Source organism: Equus asinus, chromosome X (genome assembly GCF_041296235.1).
Source record: "Equus asinus isolate D_3611 breed Donkey chromosome X, EquAss-T2T_v2, whole genome shotgun sequence".
Taxonomy (NCBI): domain Eukaryota; kingdom Metazoa; phylum Chordata; class Mammalia; order Perissodactyla; family Equidae; genus Equus; species Equus asinus.
The window spans coordinates 110,733,717-110,754,841 of record NC_091820.1 but is presented as its reverse complement, the minus strand read 5'-3'; the positions used below and the strand labels follow the sequence as shown (position 1 = coordinate 110,754,841).

General features: G+C 46.4%; 1 protein-coding gene across 3 annotated transcripts in view; it reads right to left on the bottom strand.

Moving 5' to 3' along the window:
• The window catches only part of SLC25A43 (solute carrier family 25 member 43), a 37,839-nt gene extending 19,374 nt beyond the window's left edge, over nt 1–18,465 (bottom strand). Inside the window, exons 1-4 of one of the 3 annotated variants that reach the window (XM_070503179.1) lie at nt 18,016–18,465; nt 11,707–11,948; nt 8,960–9,132; nt 2,872–8,674 (exon numbers count right to left, since the gene is read on the bottom strand). In XM_070503179.1, coding sequence (XP_070359280.1) covers nt 8,507–8,674; nt 8,960–9,132; nt 11,707–11,948; nt 18,016–18,278 — 846 coding nt within the window. In that variant the 5' untranslated portion in view covers nt 18,279–18,465 and the 3' untranslated portion in view covers nt 2,872–8,506. Of the gene's footprint in view, nt 1–2,871; nt 8,675–8,959; nt 9,133–11,706; nt 11,949–18,015 lie in introns of those variants that run through there. The other 2 variants (XM_070503178.1, XM_014857531.3) reach the window with 2 other exon arrangements.
• Between the last annotated feature and the right edge of the window lie 2,660 nt (nt 18,466–21,125).

Below are 21,125 nucleotides of genomic sequence, written 5' to 3'. Positions count from 1 at the left end.
TCAGTCCAGGCAGGATTTAACAATTTTTATTTGCCGACTTTGAAAAATTGGGAGATTTTACATAAAATCTGGATTTTAGGCTCCCTTGAAAGCTGGGCCCACGTTTCTAAATAGCACCCATCCTTCGCAGAAGACGAACTTGCCGCAGCCTCCGCTGGCTCACTTTATTCCTTTCTGCTATTCCTATTGAGATGCTGATCACATTTTGTAAGCACAGTGCTGTTAGTTCTCCAGAATGCTTTTGAAAGCCATGATGGCTCAGAATGCATTTGAAAGCTTTTGCTTTAGGGGATGAGTGTATGTTATCTGGGTTTCCCTACTTTCTCTTTTTTGTGTTACTTCCAAGTTCCTGCTGGCATTTGAGTTTGCAACTCCTGATACACAGGGTCTCTGTGCAACAAGAGCGGCAAAGTCGGGAAGGGCAACATGCCAGGCCAAGGGGCTCAGCCTTTATTCTCTAAGGGCAATAAAGGACACACACAGGCAGACTTTAAGAAAATTAATCTGGCAGAAGCCCATGGGCCTGGCTGAAGGGAACCGAAATGAATATTGACCCTGGAGATAAGCTACCAAATTTTAAATCTCAGCTCAGGTCTTGGGCAAGCTACAGAATCTTTCAGTGCCTTGTTTTTCTCATCTGTAAAATGGGCTTGATGAGAACGGTACCTACCTTGTAGGGCTGTTGTAAGGATCACATGAGATAACGAGCACAAAGCCCTTAGCACAGCGCCTGGTACATCAGTGCTCAATGCTGATGATCATTTTTAGAGTGAATCCTGGAGACTACTTAGAGGATTATTGCTATAGTAGCCTAGGTCTGAGCTGATAAGGTCCCAGATTAGGGCAGGGACAATGACAAAAAGATCACTGTAGGGTCCTTAGGAATGAAGAACCAAATGGGCTCAAGGTTGACTGGGGGAAGAGGAAGAGTCAAAGCCAACTTCTGGATTTCCAGCCTGAGTACCTGCGAGACGGATGATATTGAAATGGAGGGCTCAGGGATGAAAGTTTCAGGGGAAAGAGAATTCAGTTTGATATATATTAAGTCAGAGGTGACAGTGGAGAGGTGATAGCCAAATGGTAATGTCTAGCAGGCAATGAGAAGTCTGGGACCAGGGCTCGGGAAATGTGGGTCAGGGCTGAAGATGTGGATTTGAGCAGGAGAAACCTCGAGAGCGGAGGGGGGCTCTGGGAGGGAGGGCATGAAGCAACAGTGTCCAGTTCAGCAAAGGCAGCCCGAGGTGTTCAGCATCTCTGTTTGAACAGGCGGGGGCCCCTCTTCCCTCACGGACTAACCGTGTGTATTCTGCTCAGTCAGCTGTGCCACCTGGATACACCTTTGTCCTTCATCTTCTGTGCTTTCAGTTCCAATGCTGACCTGGCCTGATCCTGCTTGCCTTGTGAGCCTTGATGGGGTCAAAGTCCCCTGGGGTATAAAGCAACAGGCTGGCACTTGGTTTTATATTTGATGAAATGGAGATACGTAATATGAGCAACAGAGGAGGGTGTCAGGTAGAGTCGTGGGGGGACCAAGCTTGCGCCTGGTGCCTCTCTCCTCATCCTCTCAGAAAGCCCACTAGGTTCCAAGGCTCCCACGTTCTCAGCTGCTCCCTGGATTTCCAGGGCAGCTTATTTCCCTCTCTCTTCCACATGCACCTGTCCAGAGACCCATTTGCTCAGGAGTCCCTGGTCCTTTTTAGGGGCCCACAGATGAATCAGACAAATTAATCTCCATCAATATTTTACCTTTCCTACTTGTTCTCTCAATACACTCAGTGCTGCCAGCTTCTTCGGGCCCAGGCTCTAGGCCAGGTGTGGGAGATGGATACAAAGGCGAAAAGGCCAAGCCGTGCCTGGAAGAGCTTGAGCTAAAAACTCACTGAAGTGGGGCACTGGGGATTTCAGGCAGGGTAGTCTTGGGGTCCGTGAAAGTGCATCAGGTGGGGGGCACCTCATGCCGTTTGTGCAGAGAGCTGACCCACTCCCCTTCCCACCAGAAACCTTTCCATCAAAACATGCACATGCATAATTTATTACCTCTCCATTCTCTAGCATGCCAGCCAGGAGCCAGGGCAAGAAAGAGAGAAAGGAATAAAATGAGTGTAAGCACGGTGAAGGAAGGGCTCAGCTGGTTAAACAAGACTTCTGGTTATTATCATTAGGGTTCAAGAGAGTTCCAACCTGATGTGGCATTAAATGGGCAGATTGTGTGTGTGTGTGTCTGGATAAAAGCATATTAGGAGAACAAGACATTCAAAGTGGCCAGCCAGTGTGGGCGTTGAGAAAACTCCCTGTCCAGCTGGTTATCTAACAGATACCCGACGTTGATTTGCTTCCTGACATGCAATGCCCCAAAGGAAAGCCAAGGGAATGCAAATAGTACCATTAAGTGTGTCCAGGTCAGAGCAGCCTGGCTGCCCTGCAAGGCTCCCTCATTGCAAATTCTGCTGGTGAACCTCGTCTGCTCCCAGGGGAGAAGACTATTAGGACTCTCCTTGGAGAATTTGGATTGTGTGCTTTGCAGGAAAAAGCAACAACTACAACAGAATTTAGGTTAGCCTATTGTTTCTAGGCTCCTTGTCCTCCAAACTGAAGATGTATTTTGAGTATGGGTTAGTAGGTCGTTAACCAGACAGAGATCACTAGCTGCAAGGCTCTGATACCCTCAGCTAGAGCTCAGATACCCTCCATTTACCGCAGCGACATCTAATGGCCAAAGAAAGCAATGCATGCTTGCATTTAAAAGCAGTCTGTGATTCTCTGTTGGGGGATAATTTTTTTTTTAAGTAGGATGGACAAGGTGTTACTATGTTTATTAACCCCTGTAAAATAATACTTTGACGGAAACTCTAAGAATTTACTTCCTATATCTTTGGATGACATTTATGATGTTATTCATAACTGGACGCTGATCACATTTTATGAAACCCACACAATTACCTCTTTGGATTTGTTTTTACAACCGTCATGACTTTGAATTCATTTTAAAGCTTCTTGTTGAAGCTCTGTGTATGCATTATCCAGAAGCTTTCCAGACAAGGGAGATTATCAAGTTTACCCCCAAATATCTACTTCTAGTGTATCCTACCCCGGTTTATAGTAGAATGTTGTGATAAGTATATATTCTAGAGTAGAAGGCTGTGATGGATAGATTCCCCCAGAGGAGGTCATTGTGCTAGCTCTCAAGTGGAGAAAGGAAAGCTAAAAGTTTATGGAAAGGACTAAAACCCCCACTCTCACAGTTAGATGTCATTGAATTTCATCTGAAACCCTTTGTGATTTATAATAAGAAATATATATTTGGTCTTTGCCCCCATTTCTGGCAAGGAAAACACTTAGAATTTCCTAAGTGATAAGAGTGATAAAGCTGTCTTGATATTCATAACAAACCCTTGCCAATCACGCCTGAGTTTACGTTAATACGATGACCTTTGGAAAGCACTTAAGGATGGAGCTGGTTGCCAGGGGAACCAACCATGCCTTTGGAGGGTTGGAACTTTCAGCCCTACCTTCTATAAAGACCCAAAATTTTGCACAAGGTTCAAACAGCTTCCAGGTTGGTGAACCAGAACGCATCTGTGTACCACAAGGCTGGGTCCCAAACTCCATGGGGCAGAAGCTCCTTTGTTTGGGACCTTGCCCTATGTATCTCTTCACCTGGCTGTTGATTCATATCCTTTAATATCCTTTGTAGTAAGACTCTTTGTAATAAACTGGTAATCTAGTGAGTAAACTAATTTCCTGAGTTCCATGAGCTGCTCTAGCAAATTAGTCGAACCTGAGGAGGGGGTTGTGGGAACCTTTGATTTATAGCCAGTTGGTCAGAAGCACAGGTAACAACCTAGACATTTTTTTTTTGGTGAGGAAGATTGTCCCTGAGCTAACATCCGTGCCAATCTTCCTCTATTTTGTATATGGGATGCTGCCAAATGATGACCGGTGTGTAGGTCCATGCCCAGGATCTGAACCCACAAACCCTGGGCAGCTGAAGTGGAGCACACGAGCTTAACCACTACACCACTGGGTTGGCCCCACAACCTGGACTTTTTGATTGGCATCTGAAGTGGGGGGCAGTCTTGTGGGACTGAGCCCTTAACCCGTGGGATCTGATGCTATCTCCCAGTAGGTAGTGTCAGAATTGAGTTGAATTGTAGGACACTCAGCTGGTGTTGAAGAATTGCTTGGTGTGAAACCCAATTGCATGGTGAAAGCCACACATCAGAATTGGTCCCAGAATCTTACGCTTTGTCACTGGCTACCCCTACCCCCAGGCTCAGGGCCCTGGTTTTGGGCAGGCCCACTATGGGGAGGAAGCTGAGCTCACCAAACCCTGAACTATGTATAAGGAACACTAAGTTATAGAAGGTGCCAGAAAGTGCTGGAGAGATGCCTCTAGCTCTGTTTCAAAAAGTGAGCCTCGAAGCATGGAAGCCAGTGATCTAAGGAGGATCATCCATCATCTGAGGATCAAGTGAGGATCAGTGAGAGCCTATTCTCACTCCTGACAGTAAGGGGAACTCTTAGGGTGCGGATTTCAAAAAGTGAATAAAAAGCTTATAGTATATCGTACCTCCTTCCCACTCAACCTCTCCTTGACTTTTTTTTAAAGCCATATTTTTAAGAAAGAGCATAATCACCATACAAAGAAAGAAATCAACTTTTCTAAGGGTTGAACCATATGAAGTTGCCGTTTGAGTATGTCAAAAGGACATATATAGAATACTGGCAATTTCATACGGTTCTTCTTCAAGAAGGCTACTGAAAGTAAGGGTGAGATATACTGCATTCCTGAACGAAAGACAGAATATTTTACATAGATTAGCCCGAGTTTATAGGTTTAACATAATTATATACCTAATTCTAATCCTAATCACAAGGTAATTCTCAAGTTCATCAGGAAGAACAAATGACTGAGAATAATCAAGGAAATGTTGAAAAGAAGAGGAATGAGGAAGGAGATGCCTTGCCACATATGAAAAGCAATCATTAAGCCCTAGGGATTGAAATAGTGTGGTACCAGCACAAGAACAGACGGACAGATAACAGAACAGAACACACAGCCCCGAGATAGACCCTAGAACATGTAAACATCTAGGAGGTGGTAAGAGTTGCATCACAAAGTAGTGGGGAAAAGAAAGAGGACTCCAACATTAATGCTTAAACAATTGGTAAACTAGTGTTTTAAAAAAGTGAGATGATCACCTCACATCATACCCCAGGTAAATTCTAAATATATGCAAGTGTTAAGTGTAAAAATTACAACAAAAAAGTATTTAAAGAACTATCTAAGTGAATAGTCATAGGATTGTCGGATGGGGCAGGCCTTTTACTCCAGAAAAAGTTAGAAACAAAAAAATAGTAATAGGTATAATTGCAGAAAATTTAAAAAATATGTACAACAAAAATAACAACACATAAACAGCATCAGAAGGCAAGTGTCAAACTGGGAAAAATATATGGAGTGTCTGACAGAGGGGTAATACCTTTAACATATAAAGACTTCTTACCAATCAGTAGAAAAAGCTGAATACCATAGAAAAATAGGCAGTGGGCATAAATAGAAAATTTACAAGGAAACAGAGGGCCAATTGATATATGAAAAATGTGCAATTTGCTTACAATCAACGAAATTCAAATGAAAGAAATATGGTAGCATTTGTCAGCTAAGCGATAGCAATTGCTGTTGATGAGACTGACGAGATGAACCGCTCTCACGGCTGGCACAAGTGTAAGCTTACCACCTTTCCAGGGTGCCAACTTCATTAAGAGCCTTAGAACTATTTTTATCTTGTGGCTTCTAAGTTGATTTCTTGGAATACAGCTGAAGGGTGTCATCACAGATGTGAAAAAATACGAGAGTCTTCACTGCAATGTTATCATTACCGAAGAATTAGAAACAGCCTAAATATTCAAAAACGGAGCAATTGTTATTTATGGCACGATGGAGGCAGAGACTGAAGTGATGCTTACACAAACCAAGGAACGAGGAGGGCTGCTAGAAGCGGAAGAGACAAGGAAGGGGCATCCCCAAGAGCCTTCAAAAGGGGCACAGCCCTGCCGACACCTTGAGATTAAACCTCTAGCCTCTAGAACTTTCAGAGAATAAATCTTTGTTGTTTTAAAAAAAATATTTATGGCACATCCATATGGTAGAATATTATGTGATAATTTAAAAAATTTTCTTGAGCCAGCCCTGATGGCCCAGGGATTAAAGTTTGGTGCTCTCACCACTTCAGCGGCCCAGGTTTGGTTCCTAGGTGCGAAACCACGCCACTCCTCTGTCAGTTGCCATCCTGTGGTGGTGGTTCACATAGAAGAACTAGAAGGACCTACAACTAGAATATACAGCTATGTACTGGGGCTTTGGGAAGGAGAAAAAAAGAGAGGAAGATTGGCAGCAGATGTTAGCTCAGGGAGACACTTCTCCAGGAACAACAAAAAGATGTCCTCAATACTTGACGGCCTGGGGCAATATCCATTATATAGTAAGTGAAAAAAGCAGGATACTAACTTTTATTTTTTTATTTTTGAGGAAGATTAGCCCTGAGCTAACATCTGTTGCCAAGCCTCCTTTTTTTTTTTTTTTTTTTTTGCTGAGGAAGACTGGCCCTGAGCTAACATCCGTGCCCATCTTCCTCTACTTTATATGCGGGACGCCTACCACAGCATGGCTTGCCAAGCAGTGCCATATCTGCACCCGGGATCCGAACTGGCGAACCCCAGGCCGCAGAAGTGGAATGTGCAAACTTAACTGCTGTGCCACCGGGCCGGCCCTGACACTAACTTTTATATACAACAGGAACACAATTTTGTAAAAAATAACCTTCTGCATATATGTGTTATATATATTTGTATTTATGCACACACATATACACATACGAACATACACAGAAGAAAAACTTTTAATCACTATAGTGCATAGGTATTGGGTTTATAGGTCATTTTTTTTGTACTTTTCTGTATTTCCCAAATTTTCTATAATCTATGTTGCATTACTTTTTTTATTTTGGTAAAACATACATAACATAAAATTGACCACTTTAACCATTTTTTTTTTAAGATTGGCACTTGAGCTAACAACTGTTGCCAATCGTCTCTCTTTTTTTTCCTTTTTCTCCCAAAATCCCCCCAGTACATAGTTGTATATTTTAGTTGTGGGTCCTTCTAGTTGTGGCATGTGGGACGCCGCCTCAGCGTGCCCTGATGAGCGGTGCCATGTCCACGCCCAGGATCCAAACGGGCGAAACCCTGGGCCGCCAAAGCGGAGCGCGCAAACTTAACCACTTGGCCACCAGGCCGGCCCCCCTTTTTAACCATTTTTAAGTGTATATGCATTACTTTTCAAAATTAGGAATAATGGTTTTTATAAATCAGCATGCACTAAGTAGGTTCTAAACCTGCATGTAAATTACAATTACAACAATGTGACAATTACTTGTTTGTTTGGCTGAAGGACAGGAAAGAACACAACCTAGACAGATGAAAAGTCTGATGGATTAGAGCAGGAGAATCGGGTGTAATCCTGATGTCTATTGCTCTGAAGGCAGCTTTTCTTCACAGGTTGAGATAAGTACAGTCGTCCCTCAGTATCCATGGGGGACGGGTTCCGGAGGAAAGGAAAATCCACAGACACTCAAGTTATTTATTCTATCAATGAAACGGCATAGTATTTGCATATAACCTATGCACATCCTCCCGTATAATTTAAATCATCTGTAGATTACTTATAATACCGAATACAATGTAAATGCTATATAGCTGTTATACTGTATTGTTTCCGGAATCAGGACAAGAAAAAAGAGTTTGTACAAGTTCAGGACAGATACAATTATGGTAGGCCTTTCCATCTGCCGTTGGTTGAATCTGCGGATGCAGAAACCAGGCTGTCGAACCCCCAGTTACAGAGGGCCAGACTGTACTTTCCTGATTTTTAGTGCTGAGGTAAGTGAGGCCCAGCCCAGCCAAGAAAGCCACAGAGAGAAACCCGGGGGCGACTGAGCAGCAGAGGGACAAGTTAGAGACACGCAGAAAAACAAACTCAGCTGGGACTGATCATTTAAAATTGGATTCAACCGACCCCAAAATAATATCCAAGCAGCTCTGCAGGAATATATCAGTTGTATACACTAAGATTTGCCCAGCGGAGGCCAGGAGGCAGGCGCGCCTCTGGCTGTGGAGTTTTCAGGGAGGCCAGCGGACAGGGAGCAGGACTCGGGGGATGCGAAGCCTCAGCCCTAGGTGATTCGGAGCCCGCCCCCACTGTGCAGACCTGCCTGTCACCCCCAACCTTACTTGGACCACTCTGACTTTATTTTGATCAAAATTGGCTGATTCTAGGTTAAGCCAATTACTCACTTCGGGACCTCTGATAGCAGGCTTTTGCCTCTATGGTCTATAAAGAAAATGTGAGTTTTCCCAGGTGACAATTAGGAAAATGCAGGGCCAATTCGACTGAGACACCGACCCATTTCAAATGCAGTTATTTCCTCAGCAAGGGAGTCAGGCACTACTGGACCATTGTTGTCGATAGTTCCCGGCTTATTTGGGTTCTTTCCAGCCTGTTTCGCTGAGGTAAGGAGCGGCTATGAAGGCAAAAAAGTGCCGTGTCCTCGCTGCGGAAGCTGGAGCGAGAGCAGGCGTTACGAGGCTGCACTGATGTACCAGGCGGTGGCAGCTATGAGGAAGAGAGGAAAGAACTCACGTGGAAGCTTCATAAATGACCTAAAAAAGCGGAGTATGGGAATGGGAGGTGGTTTGGGCTTGAGCCCATAGCCTGGAGGTCAGCAGCAGAAATGCCGTGGAGCGGGGGTTTGTGTAGTATTTGTGTGAGCAGTCACGAGCTCCCTGGAAACCCGGCGTCACTCAGGGTGGGTGTTCTTTGCTGTTGTTACCCGCCCACAAACACTTCAAGCATCATCTCCCCCACCCGATCCGCCCCGCCCCCAACATAACTCCTCACCTGCATCTTTCTCTTCACCGTGTCGAAGGGAAAGGAGAGGGTTTGGGTCACGGCAGCAGCCAGGCAGACATTGGCAAAGTTCTGGAGGAGAGAGAACCGATCTCGGGGTCCGTTCCAGATTTTCTCCAGGTTCATGTACACTAGAAGGGAGCCAGCAGAGAACGGGAGAGCGCCTGCAAAACAAGACCGGGAAAGGCTGCCGATGTCTCAGGAAACACGGGCTTGAGAACATCAATGCCTGTGGGGAACCCAGGAAAGTAAACAGGGCCGGCTCTGGGCTTGTAAAACTAACTCCAACCGAAGCAGAGGGAAAGAACTTTCTCAGGCGATGATAATGTGCTAGACTTTGATAGGGGTTGTGTCATTTGACAAAATGCATCAAATGGTTCCCTAAAGCTTTATGCACTTTACTGTATGTAAATTTTACTTTAAAAAGAACCATAATCATGGGCCAGCCCAGGGTGTAGTGGTTAAGTTTGTGTGCTCTGCTTCAACCGCCTGAGGTTCACAGGTTCGGATCCCAGGCACAGACCTACCTACTGCTCATCAAGCCATGCTGTGGTAGCATCCCACATACAAAAGAGAGGAAGATGGGCACAGATGTTAGCTCAAGGACAATCTTCCTCAAGCAAAAAGAGGAAGATTGGCAATGGATGTTAGCTCAGGGCCAATCTTCCTCACCAAAAAAAAGGGGGGGATAACACAAGTGGGGTCCCTCATCTTTAGAAAAATATAACATTTATTTAAAAAAACAGTTTTATTATAATATTTATAATAATGTTTATTTTAAACAAATTTTTATATAGTATTTACATAATAATAATAAATAATATTTATTTAAAAATGATGCACCAACCTCTCATTTACCTTCACTCAGAAAATGTTTATGGAGCTCATGCTATGTGCTGGGCCCTATGTCAGGTGCCAGGACTACAAAGAGGAGTAGACTAATTCCTGGAGATGCTCACTATCTAATGGAGGAGACAGCTGATATGTGCTATCATGGGGGGCTATCCAAAGTGCTTTAGGTGCACAAGGATCAGAGAGATTAATTTTGCCTGGGGGAATCAGGAAGGACTTCATAGAAATCTTTTCAACTGGGTCTTGAGGGATGAGTAGGAGTTCATCAGACATTGAGAGAGTGGACAGGCAGTCCAGGCAGAGGGAACAGTATGTACAAAGGGAGTGGTATTTCCAGGAAATGCAAGGATTTCTGTATGGATGGAGCATGAGTACAGGCGGAGGAGTGGCAGGAGATGAAGTAGGACGGGCTGGGGCCAGGTCTGAAGGATCTGGTACGCCATTAGGAAGTGGGGCTTTTCCCTGTAGCTCAGGAGTCAGTGAAGGCTGTTAAGGAGGGCAGTGGAATGAGGGTGGTGAAATGATCAACCTGCGTTTAGAAAGATCACCACATCCTGGCAACAGTACACAGGGTGGACTGGAACAGGAGTGACCCAAGACTGGGACCAGGCAGGAGCCTCTGGTAAGTGTCTGTGGGAAAGATGATGAGAGCAGGATCTAGGACAGAGGAGGTGGGGCTGGAGAAGGGGGAAAGACTTGAGAGTTGAGGTCAAATTGACAGCACTTGGTGACTGAAGTGGAAGTGGCGTGAGAGGAGGCGGTGAAGGGAGTCTAGGTTTCTTCTGGCTTGGGCCACTGGGTGAAAGGAAGGCGGTCTCATTCATTAGGGAACGCAGGAGGAGAGCAGATGTGACACTAATGAGGACATCAGGTTTAGTCTTGAGTTTGATGCGTCAAGGGAGCAAGAGGTGAAGCGTCCAATAGCAGGTATTCGTTATGCCACTGGGAATTGGTGGCAGTCAGTGGTTAAGAGAGAGAGGGCTCTGGGATTACATTGCTAGGCTCTTTCACTTTCTATCTATGTGAACTTGGGCAAGTCACTTAGCTTCCCAAAGCATCTATTTCCTCAGCTGTAAAATGAGGCTTAAATGAGAAACTGTATGCTAAGCATTTAGCACAGTGCCTGGCACATAGAAAGCACCAATAAATGTTAGTTGTTGTTCTTATAGAGATGAGTTTGGGAGTAGCAGAGTATAATGATGCTTGTTTAAGCCACTAGCTTAGATGAGGCCACCTAGGGAGGGTCTGGAAGGTGAAAAGAAAGCTAAAGGAGCCCGGGGAATAGCGATAGGTAGGGGGCTGGCAGTGTCAGATGAACCAGATGAGTCACATAAGAAAGAGCTGCCAGAAAGGTGGGAAAGGCAGCCAGGAGACTATGGGATCCTATAAGCCAAGTTTCCAGATGAAGGGGTGATCAAGCTCATCAAATGCAGGAACAAAGGTCAGCTAAAGGGCGAAAGTCTATTGGATTTGGCAACTGGGGGTCCCAGGTAACCTGGGGGTGTGTAGTCCCGGCAGAGGTTACAAAGACCAGAGAAGACACGGTTGCTACCTTGGTTGTGCTCAAACGCATATGTATGCACACCGAGACTCCTTCCCGCAGTCCGACGGGGAGTGAGCGGGATTGTCTTCCTATCGGTTTGCGCTGAGCCACTTCCACTCTCTGTCCTACTCCCCTCCCTGGGATGTGACAGGCCAAGGTCAGAAGTGAGGCGCATGGCTATGGAATAGAATGAAGCTAACTGGCTCTTTATGGATTTAATCCATATGACTTTGACCTTGACTGCAAAACAGACTTAACTGGTTACAAACGAAGGTATACGATACATTCATACATTTCAAAGAACGCAGCCTTTTCTTGGACAAGGTGAAAAGTTCCATCTTACCTAAAACAGTAAGGGAAACCCCTCGATAAAGGGCCAGGAACCCTTCCTGTTGATAAACAGTAGAAAAAGCATGGAGGATACCCCTGTAAGACGGTTCCAGCATGTTCTGCACAATCAAGCGGGTTTTGATGAGGTCTGTAGGATATGTCACAATGGTAGAAACCATGCCTGCGAGACTCCCAGCCATGATGGAGCTCCACTGGGAAATATGGCCCAGGTCATCCGTGAACAACACGACAAACCTGGGAGAAAACAGGGGGAAAAGCCCAAGGGAATCAGCCAGGGGTTGTGCTAGAGTGCTCCACACTACTCACAACGCTTTCCGGGATTCGGAAAGGCTTTACAAGTGAAAATTACTATCCTCATGTGTTAGGATTAATGAGTCACACAGTCATTTCTACTATATTTATATAATTCTAGTTAGCTCTACGGAAGAGAGGCTCAACCCTCTTATTTTTATCTGCCCTTCTCTCTTCATTTTAAGCATTTTCCCCTTTCATCTGCGTAACTGTCAAGCCTGGCTTGCCTGGGGGGTGTAAATGAACAGAAGTACGTGGTAAATACAGAACTGAAATGTGCTCCTTTGGTTTTGTTAAAACTTAAAAGAAACGAAATTGCTTGAAATGATGACTTTGAGCATCCCCAGTATTTGAGTTTAAAAAATATATTGGTTTAATAATTATAGGAGAAGATGCACCACCCCACTAGTTGTCAGGAAATAAAATAAAAACAATAACACGATACCATGTCTCACCTAGCAATTGGCAAAGATTAAAAAGTCTGATAATATCAAGCGATCGTGAGGACGTGTGGAAACGGGAACTCTCACCACTGTGGGCAGAAGTATAAATTGGTACGGCCACTTGGCAGTACCTAGTAAAATCGAAAGAATGCCTGCTTTCACCCCAGCAATTCCATCTTGCACGCGTACATATGAAGACACACATAGCATTGTTTCTAAGTGTGAAAAAGTGGAACAACCTAAATATCCATTGGCAGGGGAATGGATAAATTGTAGTACATTCATACAACGGTTACTATAGTTAAAATGAAAGAGCTTAGAAATATGCATTAACATGGATAAATCATAAAAGCATAAAGTTGAGTGAAAAAAGTTGCAGTGACCTATAGTGTATGATAACCATCTATTTAAATTAAGAAACACACCCACAAAACCATACCTTATATTATTCATGGATAGATACAGATACATGCTAAAAAGTGTAAAATGGACCTTCAGGAGGTAGAGAATAGGTGGGACTGGGAATGAGAATGAAGAGGACTTCAGCTTTATCTGCAATATTTTATTCCTTGTATTAAAAAAAGATACTTGGGGGCTGGCCTGGTGGCGCAGTGGTTAAGTGTGCACGTTCCGCTTCGGCGGCCCGGGGTTTGCCAGTTCGGATGCCAGGTGCGGACATGGCACTGCTCAGCAAGCCATGCTGTGGTAGGCATCCCACATATAAAGTAGAGGAAGGTGGGCACAGATGTTAGCTCAGGGCCAGTCTTCCTCAGCAAAAAGAGGAGGACTGGCAGATGTTAGCTTAGGGCTAATCTTCCTCAAAAAATAAATAAATAAATAAAAATAAAAAAATAAAAAAAGATACTCGAAGTATCTTTTATATTATTATCCTACATGTCAGTTCTGGATGGTGGATATATGAGTATTTGCTAGATTATTCTTTGCGTTTCTCTGCAATTTTACAATTTAGCAAAAAATGGCTTTGAGTGGACTTTTCCAAAGCAAAATAGAAGGCCGCTCTGTGACACCCTTCCTTTTGGAAGTGGTGCACCCCCAATCATGAGGGCCTCAGACGTTGTTATTAGGGGACTTTTACACGGTACCCATTCCCTGGCCAGGAATTTTACTCCTTCTTGCTGATAGGGAAAAATCAAAAAGGGCTTGGAAACAAGGAAAAATAATATTTTCTGCCAGACAGTGGGGTAGGGAAAGAGGGAGAGGGATAGCAAGGGTTTGAATAAAAGAAAAGTGAACAGAGCTAGGCTAAAATAGAAGTATTGCATCTTTTTAAAAATGAGAGCATCCCCAGTTCCTTGGCTTTCAAACTGCCAGTGAAGAGCTGCGTTTCCTGCTTCTTCAGTTTGGCAGCAGGCTGGGGCCCTCTGTGCGATACATAAGAAAAGTGGGTGTTCAGATGAAAGCACTTAAGGGGTTCTAGAACAGCTCCTCTGCTCCGGAGTAAACAGTCATTGATTAAAAACATCCCCTTCAGGGGCGGGCCCCGCGGCCGACTGGTTAAGTTCTCGCACTCCGCTGTGGCGGCCCAGGGTTTCACCCGTTCGGATCCTGGCTGTGGACATGGCACCGCTCGTCAGGCCGTGACTTCATTTTGTCAACCCACCTTAACTGCACCAACTGAAACAGTCGTTTGAGTTAACCAGTTACATTTTAAAGGCACAGGTAACTAAAGCAGGCATTCACCAACGGGCCATTCGCCTCAGTTTCACTGCCTGCACACTTCCTCGTTCCTCCCTCCTCGCTCCCCTAGCTAATCAAGTTGGAGGGGAACCTTAGGAGAGACGGGGGAGACAGAGGGGGTGGACATGCTTGACTGGAGGGGTGGTCTGCAGCAAGCTGGAACAATCTAGAAGAAAGTGGAGTTTGAAATGCCAAAAGAAACACCATTCATCCTCATCGCTTCACTCATTCCCCATCCCACTTGGCCAGTTCCAGGGCATCAATTAATTAATTCCCCATTCATCGAACCTCTACAATGTGCTAGACACTGTGCTAGCACTCACATAGATCATAAGAGAGTTCACAGTCCTGTCAAGGAAATGACTGGAGGGACAATAGGACAGGAGGTAGGCCCTCGGTTCACTGAAGGACTCGAACTAGGAAGAGGAACCCTGTCCTATATCAGATTGTTCTATAAAATAGGGTCTAACTATCAGATATACATAATTAAAAAGAAGAACCAAAATAAATCCTTTTTTCTCAGACTCTTACCATCTGATACAGAGACAAGGACCACCAATCCTTCCCCTTAGAATCAGAGTCAAGGCAGGCTACCCTAATAGGCCAACAATGGTGTCATTCTGGTCCCCACATCTTAAGCTCCTGTCTGATTGGCTGTGACAGCACTGTTCCCCTTCTGCTCTTCCTCCCACCCCCACATGCACAAAAGCTTTTTCTAGCGAGCCTGGATAGGATGGTGAACAGCACTAACCCCTTCCTTTCAGCCACACGGATATTACACACACCCTGGATACTTGTAATTAGAACTGCCAACACTTCAACCTAACATGTTAGCAGCCAAACACAAGCTCATGAAGTGGTTACACAATAAGGAAATGGCATCGGTTATGAACAACCTCAGAGCTGCAGGCCCCCAAACCAATGTTTATACAGCTAGGCAAGCGGTCGTGGGGTAAAGGCGGGTGAGGGCCTACTTTTGATGCATTTGAAAGCCATCCATTGTGTTAGGTATTATTTGTTTATTACAAGAACCTAGCTCCTAATTAACTCTACTGAGTGGACTCTTTTGATCGTAAATACACAGACATTTCAGCTGTGCGATGGGGGGGCAGAGCCCTGGACTAAGGAGCCAGAAGACCTGGTTTCAAGCTCCAGCTCTACCAATGTGTAGAGTCATGTAACCACTCCATTCCCTGAACGTTCTGGATGTGTATGCTTTGTTCAAACCCACGATCATAGGCTGTACCATTAGCCCCAGCCAACTGTTTTGCAAATTCATGGTCAGGAAACACTAGAGATGAATCAGTATAATGATGGACCAAAGGTATAGTCTTTACGTAGTAAGGATGGCTCCATGCTTAATCGACCTCTTTGCTTTCTATGTCTAGCCATTCACTGAAATGCTTCCTCTTAGTTTCCAGAAAGAAAATAACCTTGCAGCAAAAAATTATTAGCAAACCTAGCCTGTGTAACTATCTGTTCTTCCTCTCCCACACATCCCCTCTTCTCCGCTCCCACTGTTGCCAGCCAATTTCAGGTGCCCTCAGTTGCCACATGGACTGGTGAAACAGGTTCCTAACTGGTCCTGCCACCCCTAGTCTTCCTCCTCTCTGGTTGGACTGCCCTGCCACCACCAATAATTGCTGTCGAATTGCTTTAATCACAGCACTCCCCCACCCGATCTCCCACAGCTATCCTTGCATACTAAGTAAAGTTCAAACTCCTTAACCCGGCCCTCCAAGATCTCATTCGAACCTGCTTTTCTGGCTGTATTTCCCATTACCACTGTAGACACACGTTATGCTCCAGTCATGCTGCATGCCTTCCTGCCTCTGTTTCTTTGCTCGTGACGTTAACTTGCAGTATCTTTCTCCCCATCTTTGCCCAGTGAACTCCTACTCATTCTCTCAAGACCAAACTCAGATGGTTTTTCTCCTCTGTGAAGTCTTCACATCTCCTCCTCCTTATGCCTCATCCAAAGTGTGAATTTCTATAGCACTTTATCTCTGGCAATCACTTGCTACGGACACACTGATCTTATTCTTCTCTTACTCTGTAAGCTCTTGGGGCACAGGGACCAGGCCCCTTTCATCCTTGCACTGTCCCCAGCATCATGCACACAGCGGGTACTTAATGAAGCCTAACTAAATTAACGTCAAATGAATGCAGAGAGAAAGGCAGTGTGACGTAACAGAGTATGGGATCTGGAGTCAGAAGGCCAGGTGGTGGAGCTCAGCTCTGTCACTGACGAGCAGTGAGGCTGGTGTGAGCCCAGTTCTGCATCTGTAAAATGGGCATAATACTTCCTGCCCTGTGGACCTTCCAGGGCAGGAGGCAAGAGTTGTAAAAGTCCAATGATGTACACACATACACAAATTGACAATTACATAGAGGTGATGGATATGTTAATTAGCTTGATTGTGGTGATCATTTCAAAACATCAAGTTGTACACCTTAAATATATACAATTTTTATATGTCAATGATACCTCAATAAAGCTGTCCAAAAAAGCCAATGATGTATATATACTAGGTGGTTAGCAGAAATGCCACAAGACTTATACCAGCCTTTGAAGTTCTCCCTCCTTCCCCTTGGTACACATTCCAAAGGAAGATTTCCACACCACTTTGTGGAGAATACAGTGGAGTGAGGAGAAAGTGAGTCCTTAAAACTCAAAGGAGAACTGTTTACAGGCTGCAGGCCAGATGTTGCTGAGGGCAACGGGGGCTGGGAGAAAAGAGAGACTCGACAGAAATGCCCCTGATCTCACTACCTTCCCTCCCCAAAGGAAGACAAGGTAACTCTACGCTCAGGCATAGGCGAAATGAGTGCTGGTCTAGAGGACTCAGTAATAAGGATGATGACATCCAGTTTGTCAGCTGCCAAGTGAACCTTCCAGCTGTGGCCTCCCAGAGCCAAAGGCAAATTCCTTTGCTAGCCTTCAAGGCTGAAGTAGGTAGGTGGTCAAGCCTGGGCTGTTTGACTAGTTCAGAGCCATGGCCATTCTCCAGAGCTGGCGCCGTACCCACCGAATGAGGAACACAGGAACCATCCCCCCAAACAGAAACGTCTCTTCCTGAAACTCCATCACTACCATTCCATTCTTTTAGGTGTTGTTTTCAGTTCAAATGCAAATATCTCTGAGCTCTGAGAAAGCTTTAAGACTCATGCAGCATTTACATCTTTAGATCGTTTCCTAAGAAGCTGCTGTTGTTGCTAGAGAAGGTGGAAAAAGCCCAAATTCTGAGGTCAGTGGGCGGCGAGAGTGGGGTGAGTCAGTGGGCTGGGGGGACGGGTTGCAGCTCGGGGAGGGGAAGCTGCGGCATCTCCTGGACTCTAAAGGCAAGCTTCATTTAGGTGTGGGGGTGGGGTGTAGAAATCTGTGGCCTTTTTGTGGCAATGGATTGGGTCCTCTCCTCCTGCCAGACACTTTCTTCTCGGGGCTGTGGTCACACAGACACACTCGCATACCCACACCTTCAAAAGGGTCTCTCTCCTAAACCAGCCAAGGCAAAATTTGCCAAGTTGGTGGACGGTGGGAATGGTTAGGAGCCATCTCTCTGGAGATCTCTTCACTCCTTCCCCCCAAATGTCCTTCCGCCCCATTCCATCTCCTTGCTCGTCCAACCTCGAGGCCGACCCTTTCCGGGCCAGGGCTGCGCCCCACGGAACTGCACCTGGCAGGGCAGGAATCCCAAGAGAAAGTGAAGATCATGGGGACCGCGCCTTTGGGCCAAACTGCCCCGAGGGGCACCCACGCGATCCGGAGAAGGGCTGGGGCCCAGGTAGGGCCCCGATCGCGGGCCCCTGGGCGGGTCGGAACCCCCGCGGACCCGCCCCCCGCCCGGGGGCCGCCCGCCCGCTCTTACTTGCGGTAGGCGGCGAGTTGCACGGCGCTGCAGGGGAAGAGGCGCAGGCACGCCAGCGCGTTCCCCTTCCACAGGGCGCGGGGCCCCTCGGCCCGCCACGCGCGCAGCCCCGCGGCCCACGGTCCCCGCGCTCCGTTGACCTGTGCCAGCACGGTGGCGAGCTCCAGCGGCGCGGTGACGCTGAGGCTGAGCGCCCCCGCCAGCCCGGCGCACAGCAGCCGCTGGCCGCCCGTCAGCCGGCCGTCCCGCCGCCAAGTCGCCATCGCGCCCCGCCCGCCCGGCCCCGGAGCCCGCGTGGCTCGGCCTGGGGCTCCCGGGCTCCCGGGCTCCCGGGCTCCCGGCGGCGGGGCCCCGCCCGGCGTGGGGCGTCCCCGCGGGCCGGCCGGGAAGCCGGCTCCGCCCCAGGCGGCCTCGGAGCCGGGGTGGGGTCGAGGAGGCGGTCCCGGGACGAGGCCTCGCCGATTTCTGTCTGCTCTGCAGTTGGCAAGTTTCTGTTTGCAGTTGAGAAAGAGTCACCATGTTGTCTCAAGGCCTAGCCAGCTAGACTTTTTTTGGTTTTTCTTAAGTTCCCGCTTTGCTTTTCCCAGGGCACCTTTTTTTTTTTTTAAAGATTGGCCCTGAGCGAACATCTGTCGCCAATCTTCTTTTCTTTTCCTTCTTCTTCTCCCCAAAGGCCCCCGGTACATAGTTGCGTATCCTAGTTGTGAGTGCCTCTGGTTGTGGCACGTGGGACACCGCCTCAGCATGGCCTGATGAGCGGTGCCATGTCTGCGCCCAGGATCCAAACCAGCGAAACCCTGGACGGCAGAAGCGGAGCGTGTGAACTTAACCACTCAGCCATGGGGCCTGTCGCCCAGCTAGACTTCTTGTTTCCAAGCGGTCAGTGCTGCCTCTGCCTCGCTGCCTGTTTACCCATTTTCTCCCTTTCCACCTTCCACCTCGCCCTTTTCCCCCTCCCGCCTCGGTTCTCTTCTCTCCAACCTCTGTTTTTTCTGCCCAAGAAAAAGCCTTGCAGACTTCCCAGTGCAGAAGGAAAACCTTCTATAATATAAACAGCTGTTACCTATCAGGCCCTTGTCAAGTATTGGGCTTTACAGACATCATCTCATTTAATCCTCAAAACAGTCCTGAGGAGGTGGGTCCTCATTATTGCCCTGATTTGGAGAGGTTGTGGGTGTGGGGGTTAGAGCTTGGACTCTGGAACCTGCTTTAGAATCTTGGCTCTGCAGCTTACCAGCTGTGTGACCTTGGGGAAGTCACTCAGCCTCTCTGTGCCTCAGTTGCTTCATCTATAGTTTCTTCCTCTAGGAGTTGTTGTAAGGATTAAAGGAACAATGAGACAGGTAAGCACTATGTATGTGTTAGCTATGATTAGATATTTTACACAGGAGAGAACCAAGACAGAAAGATCAACTTGCTCAAGGTCACACAACTACTACCAGGCAGTCAGGATTCAAATCTAGGTCGGTTTTATCCACTAACATCCACTAACAGCTACAGTAGCATCCACTATGACTGCAGAGTGTAACTGGAGTAGGGACACTTTCAGTGTCTCTGTTAGCTAAGAGGACAGTAGAGACAAAGAAGGGCTAAGAGTGATTTGGCCAGAATCCAAGAAGGAATTTGATAAGTTAAAAAAAAATTTCAAATTTCTCCTTGTCTCTCTTTTTAAAAAGCTACATCAGGGGCTGGCCCCGTGGCCAAATGGTTAAGTTCGCGCACTCCGCTGCAGGCGGCCCAGTGTTTCGTTGGTTCGAATCCTGGGCGCGGACATGGCACTGCTCACCAAGCCACGCTGAGGCAGCATCCCACGTGCCACAACTAGAAGGACCCACAACGAAGAATATACAACTATGTACCGGGGGGCTTTGGGGAGAAAAAGGAAAAAAAAAGCCACATCAATAATAATAATGAAATGAAAGGGGCAGTCAGCAGTCTGTTAGTATAAGACATCCCAGGCACGCGGTTGCTTTCAGGCTTCTTAAGTTATTTTATACCCTTACTGACACACATGATGATGAAGCTGTTCTAAATGGCATCACAGGCTTTAGACTGAGAGGACTTGTTCTAGTCACAGAAGCCTGGCTCTGCTCTTGACAACTGGGGAATGCTTATTTTTCATGTTTTGTGAATCCTCCTGTGTTGCTCTCAGCTAATTTCGTGGCTGGGAGAGGTTGGAGAAAGCAGGTTGGAGACGCTGAAGACCAGAGGACACTGGACTTTAAGAGAGCTTGAACTGGAACTTGGGGGCTACAGTAAGGAAATCTTCAGGTACCAGTTCTGTCCTAAAGCGCTCCGTTGGCCAGCAGGACTAGATCCTAGAGCCCCGTCAGGGAGCTCTGCCCCGGGGATGGAACAGTTGATGCAATAACCCAGTTGGAGCCAAAGGAGATCAGCTCAACTGAGTTGTATTGTTTTTGTTTCATTTTAAGGCCATTCAATTTCTGTGAGAGCTTCAGCTGCACCCACCTTGGGAACCAGCTATGCCCTTTTCCTTAGCACTGCCCTTCTTTTTGTCTTCAGCGAGAATCAGATGTTCAAGTAGCCAGAGGCGGGAAGTGCCATTTTAGTCTCCCTAGCAGTGGGCCTGGAGAGATCATGAGCTGACGGTCTATTTTAACCTCGAAAGTAAAAATGTATATTTTTTCACTGCAGGTACGTTGAACAGTAAGAGTAACAGCAAAGGATATATTTGCTTCCTTCTGTCTTTTCCTGATAATGTACTAACATAACAAGGTGTGTTAATATTTTACTCAGCCAGAGTCCCATTCATTTGCTAAGCATTGGGAACTTTCTGTATATTGACCTTAAACATAAAGCAGTTCCTCAGGGTGTCCTATATTGTGACTTGTAGACTCAAGCTAAGCTTACTGCCTCTTTTGCACGCTTGTTGAAAAGTCTGTAAAGAACACAGCAGGTTAAGGGTCTCCAACTTTGGAAAATGCACGTGATGTGAAACTGGGATGCTATGTTAAAAATAAACGTATGCAGACACGTGAAACGATGTTCAACATGGCTCATTAATAAGGAAATGTGAATCAAAACTACAATGAGATATCACCTTACACTGGTCTGAATGGCTATAACCACCAAGACAAAAAACAACAAAT